At 38.5% G+C, this 17,853-nt stretch overlaps 1 protein-coding gene across 2 annotated transcripts in view; it reads left to right on the top strand.

Annotated features, from left to right (window-relative positions):
• Nucleotides 1-17,853, top strand: part of VAV3 (vav guanine nucleotide exchange factor 3) — a 171,563-nt gene that overhangs the window by 66,624 nt on the left and 87,086 nt on the right. For both annotated transcript variants that reach the window (XM_040610281.1, XM_040610282.1), the window contains exons 5-11: nucleotides 1,054-1,162; nucleotides 5,862-5,954; nucleotides 6,057-6,125; nucleotides 10,138-10,241; nucleotides 12,322-12,421; nucleotides 13,740-13,835; nucleotides 15,476-15,544. In XM_040610281.1, coding sequence (XP_040466215.1) covers nucleotides 1,054-1,162; nucleotides 5,862-5,954; nucleotides 6,057-6,125; nucleotides 10,138-10,241; nucleotides 12,322-12,421; nucleotides 13,740-13,835; nucleotides 15,476-15,544 — 640 coding nt within the window. The remainder of the gene's footprint in view (nucleotides 1-1,053; nucleotides 1,163-5,861; nucleotides 5,955-6,056; nucleotides 6,126-10,137; nucleotides 10,242-12,321; nucleotides 12,422-13,739; nucleotides 13,836-15,475; nucleotides 15,545-17,853) is intronic.

Genomic DNA, 17,853 nt, shown 5'->3' on the forward strand with positions numbered 1-17,853 from the left:
TGATTAGTCTCTGCCCATGGAGCTTCTGATGTCCTGTTCTTGAGTACTGACAATTCACTTACAGGAACGGCTGCCCTTTCTAGTTCTAGTGGACTGATCCTCAATTTTTCACTCTGAAGGACTTCCAGTAGTAGTAATCTCAAAATTATCAAAATAAAAAGAAGTTGTCTTCCAATAGTAATAATCTCAAAATTATCAGCACATCTCATCAAGTTTCTGTATTACGATGACCGGACTACTTTCAGTATCTTTTAGAGTTCTTTTGGAGACCTACCCTAAGAAATGTGGGTGAAAGAGACAATTACAGGCTTGCTATGGTCCTAGTGCAAAGCAGGCAAAACTCCAGCAGGACTGGCTAACGAAGTTGAATTAGCTGTGGGTAGAGTTGAGCATTGACTTCATGCTGAGGTATTCCTGTACTCTAGGGAGTAGGAGGACACTTCTTGTGCATACACTGTTTTGTTGAGCTGTCTGACTTTCAGTTTGAAAGGTTGCTATTTTCATTTTGGGGTAGCTGAAGGTTGCCACGAGGTGATCAAGACGCTGGCTTATGGTGTGGGTGTACGGAGTCTCAGCTGCTGGCTCTGCAGCCTTTCGTGTATTTTACCCAGAAACTCCTTTCTTTAGGCAGGAAGCAGACCTGTAGCAGTGTCTCACGTACGGGTGCAGTGGAAGGCCAGGCAGTGAGGAGGGGCATCTCCCTTTCACTGGATGTGGTGGGGAAAGGGATGAAGGGAGCAGCTGGGCAGCTCCTTGTGACCCAGCTGGCCTGACAAGCTGCTTTTGGTGCCTGATTTTGATCCTGTGTGGTTGTAAATTCATGCAGTCTTCAGTGTTGTGTTGATTTTGTACAACTGTATTTTAAATGCATTGGGGAAAGAAAATTAATGGACTTAATTTCCCTTAATGAGTTCTTTTCATTAGATAGTTCTAATAATTAGTCCATTTGTTTACTGTAGAAATGTTTTCCTATGAGGAGTGGTCCCACATCAGCAGAGCTGACGGCAATTTTCCTGTCCTGCACAGCTTTTTTAAATTGTGTTTTCCTTTCAGTGAAACTGGTGTTGATGAAGATGAGGAGTTGTATGATTGTGTCTACGGAGAAGATGAAGGTGGGGAGGTTTATGAAGACCTAATGAAAGATGATGCAGCACAGCAACCTGTATGTTTTCCAATTTCTAGCTATTTTCAAACAATACTAGTTCTATTTTTGAAAGTTAATAATTGTGAAATTATATCTTTATAGCTAGTTTCGCTGAAACTTCACTTGTGCTCAGTTGCGTCTGGACCTGTCATGTACAGTGCATTATTTCCCGTGTAAGACTTTGCAGGTTGTTTTGGCAAGGGGTCAAACACTAACTATGGTAATTTTTAAAAGAAATGTAATTTTGAAATGAAATACAATAGTTACCGATTTTGTTAAGTTTCCCAGTTATGAATAGTAAAATTTATCGGCTATTTTAAGAGCAATTAAGTTAACTGCTTACTTCTAACTGTCCTGCTTCCAAAATGGAGTTATACTTTTGTGAAATGCTGTTGTTTCAGCCATAATTTGGACAACTAATTTGACAAAGACAACTGATAAAATTGTTTCATACCAATGAAATTCCTGCTTATTCAATAATGTAGTTTTTGTTGATAGTTAGGTTGTTCTTACTGAGAATAGGATAAGTAGCTTATTTACTTTATCATATAAAGGTACCGTGGTCAGTTTTCAAAACTGTCTTGAAAACCCCCTAAACTTAGGCAATAAAATTTGCTTGCTAATTGGGAGAAGCCTTAATGTATATGTCTGACCTTCCTCAGAGGTGTGCTTTCTGATCTGGAAAAAGTTAGTCTGTGGCCATGACAGGATGTTTTTTAGGACAGTTGTTTTCTTCCTCTACATTGACATGAATGTATGTTGTGTGTCCTGTTTTCTTAAGTTGGAAACTTGCCGGTACTGTTCTGTGTTGCTTTTTAATAATATAATTATGTGAAGAAACAAGAAATTCTGAAGATCTTAATCTTTTTTTTGGTTGTTTTTGGTTTGTTGTTGTTGTGCAATGGGTTGACTGTGGCTGGACGCCAGGTGCCCACCAAGCTGCTCTATCATTCCCCTTCTCAGCAGAACAGTGGGGGAGAAAATAAGATGAAAAAATCCACTTGTGGGTCAAGATAAAGGCAGTTTAATAAAGCTATAGCGAGTCATGCATGTGGAAGTGAAGGAAAACCAAAAGATGCTATTCTCTACTTGCCATCAGCAGGTGATGTTTGGCCACTTCCCAGGAAGCAGGGCTTCAGCACGCGTAGCGGGTGCTCTGGAAGACAAACACCGTAAATGATGAGTGCCCCAGCCCCCTCTTCCTCCTTGTTTGCCTTAGCTTTTATATCTGACCAGACATCATATAGTATGGAATATTCCATCGGCCACTTTGGGTCAGCTGTCCTGACTATGTCCCCTCTCAGTATCTTGCCCACCCCCAGCCTACTGGTGGGGGGAAGGGAGGGAGGTTGTAGAGACAGCCTTGATGCTGTGTGAGCCCCGCTCAGCACAGCACTATGAGGGCTGCTGTGGGGCTCAGCCAGACCTGATACATACTGTTTTGGGTTTGTTCTTACCTTGTGTATCTCTTCACTACAAGTATAGGAGATAGTTAATGTGATTGGTGATCTCTGCTTTTATGATAATTCCCCAAACTTACCACTATCTTGTCTTTGGGAAGATCACTGGTTGCTTTAATCTCTATTGTTTTGAGTATAACAACATTGTTTTCAAGCCTCTTTTCCTGTTAATACAAAATCCTGCAGGTAATGCATGTAAATCAAGGGTGAGATAAGTAGAAAGTTATCTTAGTTTTTCACATTTTGCTTCATGTTGTTTGCCTCCTAACATTTGAGTTATTCAATAAAAACCAAATTAAAAAAAAGAGTTGAAAAAAACACTGTTCTTTATCTAATGAAGTCACATTCACTTGCAGGCAGGATGTTTTAGAAAAGTGTTTGAATCATAGGAAATCTTTACTGTGATCGTTTTGACTTTTTATTTTATACTGAAACTCAAAACGCATTAAGTTTTGGCTTTCACATAATGAGTGTGGGTGGTTTTTTTTTTTTTTTTTCCCCTTCAACTGTAACAGTTGGTAATCTCTGGCAGTTGGTAGTGTCTAAACTTTCTCTGATTCTTTCCTGTTGCAAATGTCACTCTCGCATATCTGTGTTTCTAGCAAATGATTATTATAGCAATCAGAACTCTCACGTTCTAATTTTAGTTGTATCTTAGCCTAGATACTTCAGACTTTCATTTGTTTCTTATAGAAAATAAATGAAAACTGAAAACATGGTACAGCAAAATATTTTTTCCACAACATGTAATGAACGGAGGCATTGCAATTGTTTTGCTGTGTCAGCTTTCTTGAATGCGGTAATTATTTCTGATATGTGATAATTTCCTCTCAGGTTTATAAATACACTGTATGATGACTTTGCGCAGTTCTTCCTTTTGAATCCTATGTGAGAATTCCTTGCATGTGAAAACACTAGCCCAGGACAGTCTCCAAGTAGATTTTTAGAAGAACCCAATGCTTTTCAGAGTCTCCATTAGAAGCCAAAATGCTTTACATCTCCCTTATCCTTGATTTATTGTCATTATCTTCTGATGTTAACTGTTCAGGTTACTTTTTCTGTATCAGTAGCTAACCTTCAAAGGCATTTTTCCTCACTTGTACTGGTAGGCACATGATTTCTTATTTCCTGTCTCCTTTTGTTTATTGCACTCAAATTCTAGAAGTTTTTGGTACGGGCAGAAAGTTGATATGTTAATTTCTGCCTGAAGTGCCTATGTGAATGATCGGCTTTGGTTAGGTGAGCGCAAAACTGAAGTGAGCGGTTTTAAATGGAATCCCAGGATTTTGTTTGCATCACCTATATGAGAGTTGGTAAACAGCAAACCGGCACATTTTGCAAATGAATATCAACTCCTACTGGGCACAACAACTTCTGTATTGGTACAAATACTGCAAGTAATTTGAACAGTATTGGGCTTCCAATGGTAAATGTGAAAAATAACAAAAAGCCTGGATAATGTCAAATTCTAGTATGTTATTGAGATTAATTATCTATGGCTAACTGTGACAGTGCCTGCTTCCCCTGCTAAAGAATTTGGGAATAAATGGTAGATTTTGAGATGAGGTTGATCAGATGCTCACAAAGTATGTTTTTAGTGATAATGACAGACTATATTTTTGCGAAATGGTTACTTCTATCCCCAGCTGATAGGGCTGGCACTTTAATGTTTGTTGTGGGGAAATTAAGAACTGCACTAACTGGGTTTTAAAGAGTAATTTCTGAGTAGCACCTGGTAGATGAGAGTCAGAAACCGAGTTCCAGTTGCGGGAGCTGCTTGTAGAGTCACATGGAGGCAGAGAAGGATAAGGAGATAGATCAAAACAGCAATCAAAGTGTGAGCAGTGTTGAAGCTTTACGTGCCTGTATGATTCACAGCTTGGTGTCTAGTTTAGGCTGTAGGAATACATTTCCCACTCTTCATAGGTGGCCAAGCAATATCATGGGAGCTGTTTGTCGCTCATGAAGAGTGTAAGTGCTGCTTGCTGTTGGCTGTGGCAGGCTTAGCAGGTGTGTCAAGTAGACTGCTAGCAGAGAAAGGGGGTAGAAGCAGTCTAGCTCTTGGACATGCTAAGAGCTAATTGTTAAAATTTCAGTCTAGAAGTTTTGCTGTTGCTGGAGGAGAGAAGCCTTTCTTTCAAAAGCTAAAAATCTTTTCCTGAACAGAAAGAACTGCAGTACTAAATTCTAGTCCTGACTACTCCTGTATTTGAGTAACACCTATAATCAGGCGTATTATGTGCAGTATGTGAATTCCCTGCATTGGGTGGAATAAAGGTAAGATACAGTTAGGGATATGCTGAAGGATGCCTTGGAAGGGTGTTACAAACTGATAAATAGGCTTCAGACAGGATGTGATAGTACTGTTGCTTATTAAGCCACTGCTTATTGTTGTTTTTGGAGAAAACATTTTGGATAAATTATTGCTTTTAATTGTAAGAGCCTATCCAGTTACTGTGTCAGATCTCCAAGCTGACGTACATGACTCCAGATATTTTGAGTCTTGCTTGACATGAATGCTTCCATACCTTCTTCCAGGTATTTACTCTTATTTGAAATCAGGTTTACAAGTTATTGAACCTGTAATACTGTAAATCTGATCTTCAGTAACAGTGCCTGTAAACTGTTTTTATAAAGTCCTGCGCTCACAGTTAGTCCAATTTCCTAGAAGTCTGGTGATTTACTTGGAAAAAACCCCAGGGTCTCGTTGAAGACACATACATACCTATGGAGGAGCTGAACTTTGAGGTCACTGCACTGACCGGAGAACATACTGGCATTGTGTCTGAAGAGAAAGCTTCCCTTGAGAAAAGGGGAAAACTGAAAATAAGTGCAGGGATTAGACTGAATCCAATATTTCTGGCAATGCAAAGTTACTTACATGATTTAGCCCCATTAAGTTTAATGGAATTATTAACTGCCGAGTATTTCAAATAAGATTTCTCAGTCTGGATGTAAATTAAATGTGACCTTGTATTTCAGCTTCTGGAGTACATGCAGAGAGTTTAGCATTTTATGTCTAAACATTAACTTTTCATAATACTCCTTTGATGCTGAATTTTAGTAAAACTCTTAAAGCCATCAGCTAATTGAACATTAAAATATTCTTGGTTATTGCTGTCATCTTTGGAGACTGCAGTACTCAGAAAATTTCAGGAAGCAGTTATCCTAATTGCTTAATTCTAAACAAGTAAATACATTTATTATCTATTAGGTGCCTGTTATAGACTTTAAACTTGACTCCATTGTAATTGCAGAAATATACTGAAAATGACATAAGAAGCTGTTGTCTTGCTGAAATAAAGCAAACTGAAGAGAAATACACTGAAACTCTGGAATCGATAGAGAAAGTAAGATACTAATAGAATCACAACTTACATATTTTTATAGCAGTCTAGAAAATGTAATGACATGGTCAAATATATATATATAAAATTATTTTCTCCTTGCAGTTTTTCATGGTACCATTGAAAAGATTTCTGTCAGCATCAGAGTTTGATACTGTTTTCATCAACATTCCTGTAAGTAATTGCATATTTAATGAACAGATACAAGGTGATATCTTTGTGTTGTATGTCACTGCACAAAATGATTATTTGAAATATGATGTACAATGCATTTATGTAAATATTAGGGTAGTTGATAAAAAAGATGTGTATTTAATTTTTTTTTCTGCCTGAGGGGAATAGGATAAGAGAAATAGTATTATCATGTCAGAGAGTGAGTAGTTATAAACTGGAGTATCTTTGACCCTTAGAAGCTAATAATTTATAGAAGATGGGTGATCTGCTAACATATGCTGGTATTGTAGCGATGATACGAAGTTGTACCGTTAGATTGCCTACCACTGTATGCTGAGTGATGCTTTTGTAAGGATTTCTATAGACACTCTGCAAATCCTTTTATCTACCCTGGCTCTGTCATCATTGAAGAAGTTTTAAAGTTAAGATAATTCACAGTTTTGGATTCAGAATCTGGCACTGGAAAGGATAAGAAAATTCTCTGTGAAGTGTCTGGGAGATCTCTTTATTTGACTGAAAGCGTAAATGTTTCTGTGATTATTACTTTGTTCCATTTATTTTTCGCCTAATCATAACACATGACAATTTAGGTAAATTTTTTAGTTTTCAGCAGATGTTTTTATCTGACTTAAAAGGAAGACATCAGACATAGTCTGAAGCCTCTCTTAACACAGGCAAATGAATGTTTTTCAGTGAGGTACACTGTAAAGAAAGGGTCCCCATAGTGTGGACCATGGGCTGCATCAAACCTTTATTACCTGTAAAAGATCACCTCTGTTTTGGCCATCTCTGGCACATCCCACAGGTTCTCAGGGCTGTAGGGAAGAGGTGTTGGGAAATTTTTTATTCTGTAGGAACCTGGCCTTTCAGAATGTTTTAGTTGCTGTTCCAGCAACTGTTTCAACCTGACAGAAGTAAAATTACGAGTTGTTACATTGATGATGATACTTGGTACACCTTGCCATATCTGTCCTGCTATTAAAGTTTTCACCCTGAATCTCAGTTGCTGTGATTTCCTTCTCTTTTTGAATATTAGTCCAAAATACTGCTGCAGATATCAGTAACCTACTTGTCATCTTGAAGTATGTTAGCTGCCCATAGAGATATCTTTGCTTTTGAAAAAAATAAATAATTCTGTCCTACATTGTTTTTTATTCATTACAAATAAGGCCCTAGTGTGCCCTACCTAAGTTACTGTAAACCTCTTTCCTAAGGATCAATGTGCCCAGGCATGTTGTTGGCTTACATATATTGGAAGACCTAAAGCTAGCCAACGTGGAACACTGCACAGAGATATAAAAAAAGGGCTTATATGCTGTAAGCACGAACTGAGAGGTCAGTCTACTCACTGCTCATTAAAGAAATGTAAGGCGATCAGGTAACAGGAGTAAAAAGAACAAAACCTATTTATTTGAAACCAGGAAGGCATGTAGTAAACTGTTACATATAAATTGTTTTACTTTAATTTTCATTATCAGCATTCAGTATTTGGGTGTTACAGGATGGTGCTAATTTCTGACTCCACTAACATTTCATAGGCATACAAAAACATTAAAAGATTCCCAGGACTTGCCTAAACCAAAAATATGTGCAAACACTTTGTCTGCTGAGACCTTGTCTCTGCGGCAGTTCCTCAGCAGGAAGGCTGGAGGGCAGTGGAACCTTGTTTTAAACTAAAAATAGCTGTTGCACAGAGCTCTACAGCAAACTGTGACGTGAAGAGCAAGTGCGGTGTTCTTAGAACAGGATGGATTTGCTTCTGTTAAAGGGTTGTGGTGAAGGATCGGTGCTTTAGGGTGATGCTGCATTCCTTATATAGACTCTGAAAGATGCTTGCTGAACAGTCATCTGCTGATATCAAAATATATTTTATTTTTAAGAAAAAATACCAACAAATCAACCACCCCAAACTACTCAGCAGTCTAAGAGCGTGCCTTTTTTTAGGGCTCAGATTTCAGAGTTCTGTCCTGTGAAACGTATGTATAGTTCTATATTTGTGTGTGTAGCTGTGTGCATATATATCTGTGTATATATATATATATGTACATATATATGCAGTTGTATGTACATCTGTGTATGTGTGCGCACATATATAGATGCATTTGTATTTACACCTATGCATGCATTTGAATTGAGACATATGATGTGGACATATTTCCAGCTCTTTCACTCTGTATGTATGTGTAACAGATAACTGAAGTGTTGGAACTTTCATTAACTGTTAATGATGTTAACATCAGTTTAATTTAAAACTTTGAATTGGAGATAGAAGCTCAAAAAGACATTTTGCCCCATTAGCACTAAGCTGTTTTTCAGGGGGGTTGCTTAGTTGAGTCCCTGTGTGTTCCTGAGAAAATGTTCTCCTGTAATATATTAATTGGGAAGCATTTCTGTAATTGGAAAGCATTTGTCTAATAATGTCTTTGTCTGCCACAACTTAAGAATCTGAGGGTATAATGGAATTACAGAATGGTCAGGGTTGGAAGGGACCTCTGGAGATCATCTAGTCCAACTCCCTGCTGGGTCACCTAGAGCAGGTTGCACAGGGTTGTGTTCAGGCAGTTTTTGAATGTCTCCAGAGAAGGAGACTGCCCAGCCTCTCTGGGCAACCTGTTCCGGTGCTCTGTCACCCTCAAGGTAAAGAAGTTTTTTGCTCATACTCAGAACAAACTTCCTATGCTTCAGTTTGTGCCTGTTGCCCCTTGTCCTGTTGCTGGCCACCACTGAAAAGAGCCTGGCCGCGTCCTCTTAACACTCCTCCTTCAGGTATTTGTAGGCATTGGTAAGATCCCCTCTCAGCATCCTCTTCCCCAGGCTAAACAGCCCCAGCTCTCTCAGCCTTTCCTCATAAGGGGGATGCTCCAGCCCCCTCATCCCCTTTGTAGCCCTCCGCTGCCTGCTGCCCCCTGCCCCCAGTAGTTCCCTGTCTCTCTTGAACTGGGGAGCCCAGAACTGGACACAGTGCTCCAGATAAGGCTTCACCAGGGCCAAGCAGAGGGGCAGGATCACCTCCCTTGACCTGCTGGCCACACTCCTCCTGATGCACCCCAGGATCCCATTTGCCTTATTGGCCACAAGGGTACACTGCTGGCTTGTGGGCAACCTGCTGTCCAACAGAACTCCCAGGTCCTTAAGGCTATACAATTGCTATCAACTGAATTTGATCTGGTTTAATTTTTTTCTCCCTCACCTGTGATGTGATTGACCTTGCGTGTACTCTTGTACTCCTACTTTTCATCAGTATAAATTGTTTTCACTTAATTTGCAACTCAATGTTGCATACTATTTTTGTGGTATATAATTTGCTACATTAAACAATCTTCAATGGCTTTTTTTTTTAATGTCCTCTATTTTTTCATTACAGTGGTCTGTACACCACTTAGTTATCATGATTTCAAAACTTTAACCTGTTTTTACTTTTTCTTGTGAATTCTTTGACACTATCCATGCAGCATTAAGGCTGATGTAATCTGCTATAGTTGCTTACGGGTTTTTGTCTAGTAGTGAACAAGTAAGGTGAGTTGCTGCTATACTCAGGGAGCAAATCCTTCTGCAATATTCTTGCCTTTCATCCATTAGTTGCCTGCTGTATTGGGAAACTCATTATGATTGCAGTTAACTTGGCACTAGAACATCACTAATTGACCAATGTAATGTACAAAACTAATTTTTCACAGCTCAGGGACATGAATTATTACTTTATCTTGTCACTAAAGCATTTACTTGACTTACTTAATTTTAAAATTATCATTATAAAATGAAGATGAATTAACAGCGCACGTTCCAAGCTAGAATAAATTAGTCTCTAATAGGTAGTTCTTGGAGTTTAGTTTTTCTTGTCGCACTATATGGAAGATGTGGCAAACCTTGAAATTAGGTACTACTCTCAAATGATCGGTTTTCAATTTTGTTGAAATTAATGGGTCTAACATGAAATAACGTATTGTTATATTCAAAGCTTTAAGTTTTTCTGTTTTGAAAAACCTTTCCCCCTCCCATTGCTTTTTTTAAGGATTTGGTGAAAATTCACAGGAATCTAACACAGGACATCAATGATTCCATTGTTAACAAAAATGATCAGAACCTATATCAAATTTTTATTAACTACAAGGAAAGGTAAGTTTTATGCACTTTTACTAATTGTGATAATCTATGCTCAATTTGGTAAAGTATTTTTTATTATGCTTTTGCTTGAGTATTTCTGAAACAGGATTGAATTCAGTGTGAATATACTTGTTAAACTAGTATTTGGTGTTCTGAGCCTGGAAGTCAAAACGTAACCTCTTGCTATGGAGAAGAGCCCTCCCTCTTCTTACCCCTAGTTTTGGCAATATTGTTACTAGACAGGTAACATCTGTATTTTGAACAAAACTTAAGTAGCTTCTTGTGCACAGCATTTTTTTAAATGCAAAGAATCCCAGGTATTTCATAGCATGTATGTGTACTGTTTAACAGGGAACATGTTATAAAACGGGAAGGGGCAAAATAAGGCAAGGATATATATTACGGCTATTCCAGGCTAAAGAAAACAGAAGAGGTCATAACTTGAAAGAAGAGAAAGCAGGTGCAAAAGAGAAGAGGAGACTAGGGTCTTACTGTACCCTGCAGTCAAAGGTGTGACAGTAAAGCAAACACACTCTGCCTTCAAACTGTGAAAAACAGCCAAGCTGATAACAGAATAGCTGTGGCAGCATGCCATGCCCTGTAGGCTAATTGCCATTTTTTTATCCACCTTTTCACATTGTTTTTTCTGCCAGCACTGAACAGCTGCTGGACTGTACAGATGAACTTTTATGCCTGTGGTATTTAGCTGAAAAACACTTGTACTGTGGACTGCCTTGAAGTAACCCTTTTAACCTGGGTAAAAATTAGTTCCTTCTGGGACTGGAGTGGGAAAGACGTGAGGAAGCTAACTGGATTTGCTTGAGGTGATGGGGAAGGAGGATTGTTGCAGTAATAATAGGTTTGTGAGAAATTCGACAGCAGCATCTGGAAAACATTGGAATGGAGAGTTGTTTTCTGAGGGAGGAGGGTGCCCCAGGCTGCCCATGAACAGTCTTGCCTTTCAAGGCCCTCTGTCTCAGCTTTTTTTGGAGCAGGACGTAGTTATTTCCCAGGCTGTTAGACTTTCTGCTGCTGTAGGAGGGAATCAGGGGACAAAAAATTGTTCTGGAAAATGCTTGTCTTTCAAAAGTTTGTCTGAAATGTGTGCTAAAAAGGAAATGAAGGGCACTGAGAAGAAACCTCAGATTTGTATTATAAAAAGAGGAAACGGACAGAGGTAGACTCAGTGTCTTAACCATGTAGTGATTAAAAACAATCAGAATTGGTAAGTGTTAAATCAGTATTATCACTTTAATTGTGGAAAAAAAAATAGAAAAAGAAAAGAAAAATAGAAAGATTAGGTGAGAGAAAAAGAAATTTGAGACCTCAATGGAAAGCTCATAGGACACCCCCCCCCCCCACCCCTCCCCCCCACCCCAAAAAAAGGGATTTGAAGCATACAGAAGGAATGACCTCAAGAAATATTTGAAAAAGTGAAAGGAAACAGTGCTCTTTGCATTTGGACTAGCAGAAAGAAGTACTCCAAACAGGGGCAAGAAACTCCTGTCATAAAAGAAACTCCTGTCATAAAAGACATTCCTTGATGAAGCATTGCTGGCCTTGATAACTACTGAAAATTTCTTGAGTTTTCATACACTATTATTTTTATCTGAGAGTTCACAGGATATAACATGGTAGAAGCTGATGGAGATGGATCAGTTTGGGTAACCTACAAGTTCTGTAAAGGATAGTTGTAATTAATCCTGTTAGGACTGTGTTACAGAATTTATTCTTTACAACCTTGGAAATCTACAGTGTTATAAATGCTACAGACTGTTGTTCTATTAAACAACAGTTGTGCTGCTTTTTAATGAGTCCTATATTTATCAGAACATATACATGTGAATATTAAAGGAAATTGCAATGATTGTACAGCATTTTGAAGGTAGAGCAAAATTGTATTCTTCTAAATATTTTTCCTTGTTAGTCGTGCTGCCTATTGTAAGTCTGTGGCTAAATCCTATCCTTGCTTATTTAGGCACTGTGCCATTTAAAAGGAGGGTTGTTAACCATGTATTTGTGAAAAACGATCAAGGATTTTTGCTAAATAAACATATGTGCCTTTTATTCTTTATCTCTTGTTTTGATTTAGATTGGTTATTTATGGACAGTACTGCAGTCAAGTGGAGATAGCGATATCATGCTTGGACAACATCTCTAAGACAAAAGAAGATGTTAAATTGAAGTTAGAGGTATCAGTATTTTTTAACTTGTATATATACATTTTATATATATATATATATATTTATACACACACACATATGTGAATTTGCTGCTGCTTCTTTCAATTTTTTGGAGCCTCTGATCAAATGAATATGTGAGCTGTTGTGGTATACATCCTGGCACTAAAGTGAATCTTTGCCACTGACATTAGTAGGGTTAAGTTTTTTTTTTTTTTCCGAGAAGTGATCATCAGCCGTACCCTTCTGTTAATCGTGACATCTCAGAATGCAGAATTGCAGAACTGCTCAGGTTGGGAGGGACCTCAAAGCTGAACAAGCCCTGGTTCCACAGCCTCACAGGGCTTGCTGTCTGCCACGTCCCCTGAGCTGGTCAGCCCTCAGGGTTACTGTGTCTCTGGTTAGTGCATACTAGGAAGGACTCAGCCTTCACCTTGTTGCCTTCGTGTGAGGTTCCTTTTGGACATGCCCTGAAAAGTGTCACCTGTACCTCCAGTCTGGTGTTCCCTGCAGACTTGCTGTGGATGTCCTCTGTCTTTTCCTGCAGATCACTACTAAAGACATTAAAATGGAGGGGTCCCTGGATGGGCCTCTGAGTAGCTATGTTTGCAACTGTCCCTCAGGTAGTGTAGGAAACAGTCACTGCTCTTTCTGAGTCTCAAGATCTAGCCAGCTTTTCGTTCACCTAGTAGTTTATTCATCTGGAACATAGCATCCCAATGTGGATATCGGGATGCTGCAGGAGACGATGTTGAAAGCCATGGAAAAATCAAGGTAGACTCTCCCGACCCATTTGGAATTCTAGCCATTTCATTGGCATGGAAAGCAGACAAGTAGGTCAAGCATAGATTTACCTGTGGTAAATCCGTGCTGGAAGTTTCTAGTCACCTTCTTCATGTGCCCAGAAACTGCTTCCAAGAGGACTTTGCCTGTAATTTTTGCAGTGGCTGGAGTGAGGCTGACTGGCTTATAGTTTCTAGGATTATAGAATATCTTTTGCTTTTTTTTGAAGATAGTTGTAATATTTGCCATCTTTGCTGTGCTTATAGGCAATGTCTTTTTTTTAGTTCAATGGAATGCCCAATTGCTGTTGTCTGTGATGTTTATTCTGCCCTTATGCAGCTGAAATATATAAGAATGTGACTCTAGACCCAGTCTTTTTTTGCTTAGCTATTGCCATATCAACTGTTTTCCTTCATTTTGTTGATATTCTTTATCTTAAGCTTAATATAGTTGCTTGGCCTATGTATTACTGAATTGTCATATGTAACACTTGAATATTTTTGTTTTCTAAGTCTCTTGTCTTATTGTTTCTTCTGCTTTGAACTAGGAATGTTCCAAGAGGGCCAATAATGGGAAGTTTACATTGCGGGATCTTTTAGTGGTTCCAATGCAGAGAGTGCTAAAATACCACCTACTGCTCCAGGTATTTTATTTTTGAAATTTAAGGGGGCCGAGAGCAAAACTATGATTGTTTGTCACCAGCGGATTGTAAGAATGAGAACTATAGGTTTTTATCAAAGGGAAGTGATTGACATTTCCATAGATTTGAGGATGATTTGTTATGAATAAAATCCAGTCAAGTCTGGATTTTCTTACAGAGATCATTCCTCAGAGCTGAAGCATATCTGGGGAAAAAACCCTGAAACACAATTGCATCCTCAGTATCTGAACCTTTCATTCTTGGTACGTTTAAAATGGTTAGTAGTACCAAACTATAATTGTGTTACTTTGAAATGTGAATCATTACCCCCCAAAAGAGGAAGCCGGACCATACTTAAAACATTCTTTTAAGACGCTTCTTTGCTGTCATAAATTACAATAAAGCCATATTTGTTTTGAAATGCTTCTTGTTATAACCCACAAAGCATTAGCTTTTGCAGTTAGCCCTGTAATAAGAGTGGAGAGTCTTATAAATTTAATTTGATAGGTGTGCCAGGAGACTCATTAGTTCAGCTGCAAAGAAATATATTGCTGTATTAGACTGTCAACTCTGCTGATGCTTGTAAAATGTCATTTTAAAAAGATCTACTACTTGTATGTGAAGCATAATTTTGAATTTGCAGAGCAACATACATTCTGTAATATTACATTTTTTGAAATATTTCTATAAATGAGTCATCAATATTTTCATCAACGGAAAATTGAAAAAAAAAACAAAAACCAAAATGAATGGTCCAACTGCTTTTAAGAAAAACACTTACGAGATCTGAGTCATGATTTTATAATCAACCTGTCTATTATGAAAAGATGATACACAATGTGTCACTATGCTCTGTGTGACACTATAGTATACATTGTACAAGAAAGAAATATTTTATAGACTTTGAAAGAAAAAACTACCCCAGTAAATTATTAGAATTGTTCATTTCCTATGATTTTAGCAAGTTATTATGTTAGCTGAAATGTATAATTCTCTTCTCAAATTATAAAGAAGAAATAACTTGTTTCCCCAAAAGGTTACTTTTTCACTTCATTAACACCAAAAAACCCCTTTATTTTCCATATGGGAAGTGGCCAAAAAATTCTTTAAACATTTACATTTGATTAAATATGTCTTCTGAGTCAGCTTTATCTTGGACGTAATGAGACAGTGACGACTTCTAAGCAGTGCACAGTTTAGCAGAGATTTTATTGCCAGGATACATCCCCCTCTGCACACAAATGCATATTTTGGGATGGGATGATGTACTGTATAGTAATGTGCAAACGAACTCAAGTGTTTACCTGTGCTTTCAGCATGCACATATAGTAATGATCTGATTCGGCAAGTTTTAAGTCCTAGATGGACCAAATTAGCTTCTAATGATGGTTCATTATCAGCTAAAGTCAGTGTTTGGGCTACACAACATTCTTACTAAAACACTTGCCGATTACCTGTTTGCAGTAGTCCCCAGTCAGTTGTAGGCTGCTCACTATGGGGATGAAAATGTGAATTACTGGGTAGTGATTACAGGTTTTGGCTTGTTTCTTTTATTGGGGTGGTGGTGTGGGGGTAAGAAATGACAACTTCAATTTATGAACTGATAGGCAGTGGGTGAAAAGTTTTAACTGCTCTGTCCACAGGAGCTGGTAAAGCACACTACTGATCCCATGGAGAAGGCAAATCTAAAACTGGCACTTGATGCAATGAAGGTAAATATTCATGACAATGAAGTATTTATGTCTTAGTTGGCAGTTAAAATGGTAGCTTAGAACTGCATTTCCTGGAGATGATAATGTTCTTCATAGCAGATCAAACATGTTTTCACGGGTCACTGAGCTTTGTGAGTATGTCAGGGCAAGTATATATTTGAGGGTTTTGCTCAAGGCTGGGAAACAAGTTCACTAGTTTTCTGAAGTGGAGCGTTTATGAAATGGAACTTCTGCATTTCAATTTATTTCTACATCATTTTGCTGCCATAGAATGAGATGAAAAACAGGTGTTTCAATAATGTTGGTCTCACTTCCAAAAATTTAGGAATATTTCTACCATGGTAAGTCAATTTTAATCAAGGTCAGTAGTTTCCCAGTGAGATTAAGACAGTTATATTTCTTTACAAGACTTCTATTCTGTCATTTTAATATGATATCTGTGGTGCCTTTCTGGAGGTAGAGTATCTGTCACTGTACATTCACCTGCAAGTAATACCAACAAACGCTTTGTAGAATAGCTGTGCTGCCTTATATATAAGGTAGTATGTGTTCCTCTGCACAGCTTCAGAAGGGAAGCACAGTTCTGCTTCAGTTGCCTTCACAGCATGAATTGTGACATTCATGTGCTGAAACAGAAATTTTTTCTATCCTTTGTGGGGAAGGCACGACATAGGTCGTATCTCGTCCACAGAAGATGCTGGAGTCAGACTAAGTTTTGGGTCACATGGCTGTCTCATAGTATGTGATTATCTGCCTTGAATGCCTGCAATACAGACCAGCTCACAAATGAGATTTTTGGTTCCTCTTTTTTGTCACCCAGTTTTGTGCAGCGAATGCAGACAGCCACCATGGTCATCTCCCATGGAGAGATGCCCTAAATGGGATGGCACCGTGTTGCTTCCATCTAGTGGCAAGCCATGCATCCTGGCTGCTGCTGTTTGCCCTGGTTTGTGTTCCCCCCTTCCCCTCTCTTTTTCTTTCCCATTTCCTGCCTTGCTTCATTGTTTTTAGAGGCTGTTGGACTGAAAACCAGTTAAGAAATCTCTTGCCAGAGTGGCTGTGGCAGTTATGTGCTGGCTGGCAGGACATAACCAGCCAATTAAAAAACTCGCCCCCCTCCCCTTTGCCACACCGGCTCCAACCCACAAAACCCTCTAGGTCTGACCACCTCTCATTAAGGCCACAGCATTATTTCCCTCCCATTTTACTGTATCTTCTTACAGTAACCCTTACCGGTGTAGTAGAAGTAACTGTGCAGCATCAGTATGTTGCTTCTATAAACCCTGATGTGTCTGCTCAAAATGAAATGTCTTTGGAAATCTGCCAGCAAAGTGCTACTGCCCCCCCAAGAAAGAAAAAATTCTAGGAAGGATTATGCTGTCAGATTTTTTTAGCAGCAAGGAAAGAGGTTATTTAATTTCCACACTAACTCTCTTTTGAGACTGATGTGAATGTATCCTGCACAGATTGATTTGGGAAGCTAGCATAATGATTGCAGCTATTCTTAGATTCTGATTAAAAAGTCTTAGGAAGAAGATGTATCTTTCTCCCACCCTCCAAATTTGTGACCACGTTGAAGGGATACTGTGAAAGCAAGTTGTGAAGATCAGAATGCCTTTTCCAGCTGCTACTCTCGGTAGCCCTGACCCTACCAATTACTGCTCCTTCTCACACCTCATCCGTAGCCATAAACAGAGAAGCCCCGGGAAATTGTCATTGTTACTCATGTGTGCTCAGAGCATTTCAAAGACTTTAGTGAAATGTGTACAGTACATGTTCTGGTAAAGGGGACAATACTGATCTCAACCTGCAACTTCAGGTAGTATATACCATTAAAAGCCCCTTTTAAAATCTGCTGTGTTATGGCTTCATGGCTTCTCTCTGCTGTGCAACAGTAAGAGCAAGGTCCTACTACTGGGGCAGTAGCTTCTCTCCTAATAAATGCCCAGACTTATGATATATTTATGCCTTACATGCTTCTTTTGAGCTACCTTACATACATTTTCTACTATACACTCTATTTACCTTCTGTCTTATTCTCAGATATTGGATGTTGTTGACTGCTTTTTTGGCGGTGGGCTGCATAAGTTATATTTCTATTTTTAATCTTGAAAATAAAATATTAATAAAGTTCAGAAAAAATCAGCCTCTTTTTACCATTTATTACATGTTTTCCTCTTTCCTGCTACTAAATTTGTGTTTCAATACGTGTGATGAAGAAAGTTTGAAATAATATTGAACATATGCAGAGACTTTTTTTCCTTCTTTCCACATACATATTGGTCATTCTTGAACACTAAATATATATT

Source organism: Falco naumanni, chromosome 11 (assembly GCF_017639655.2).
Source record: "Falco naumanni isolate bFalNau1 chromosome 11, bFalNau1.pat, whole genome shotgun sequence".
NCBI classification, from domain to species: Eukaryota; Metazoa; Chordata; class Aves; order Falconiformes; family Falconidae; genus Falco; species Falco naumanni.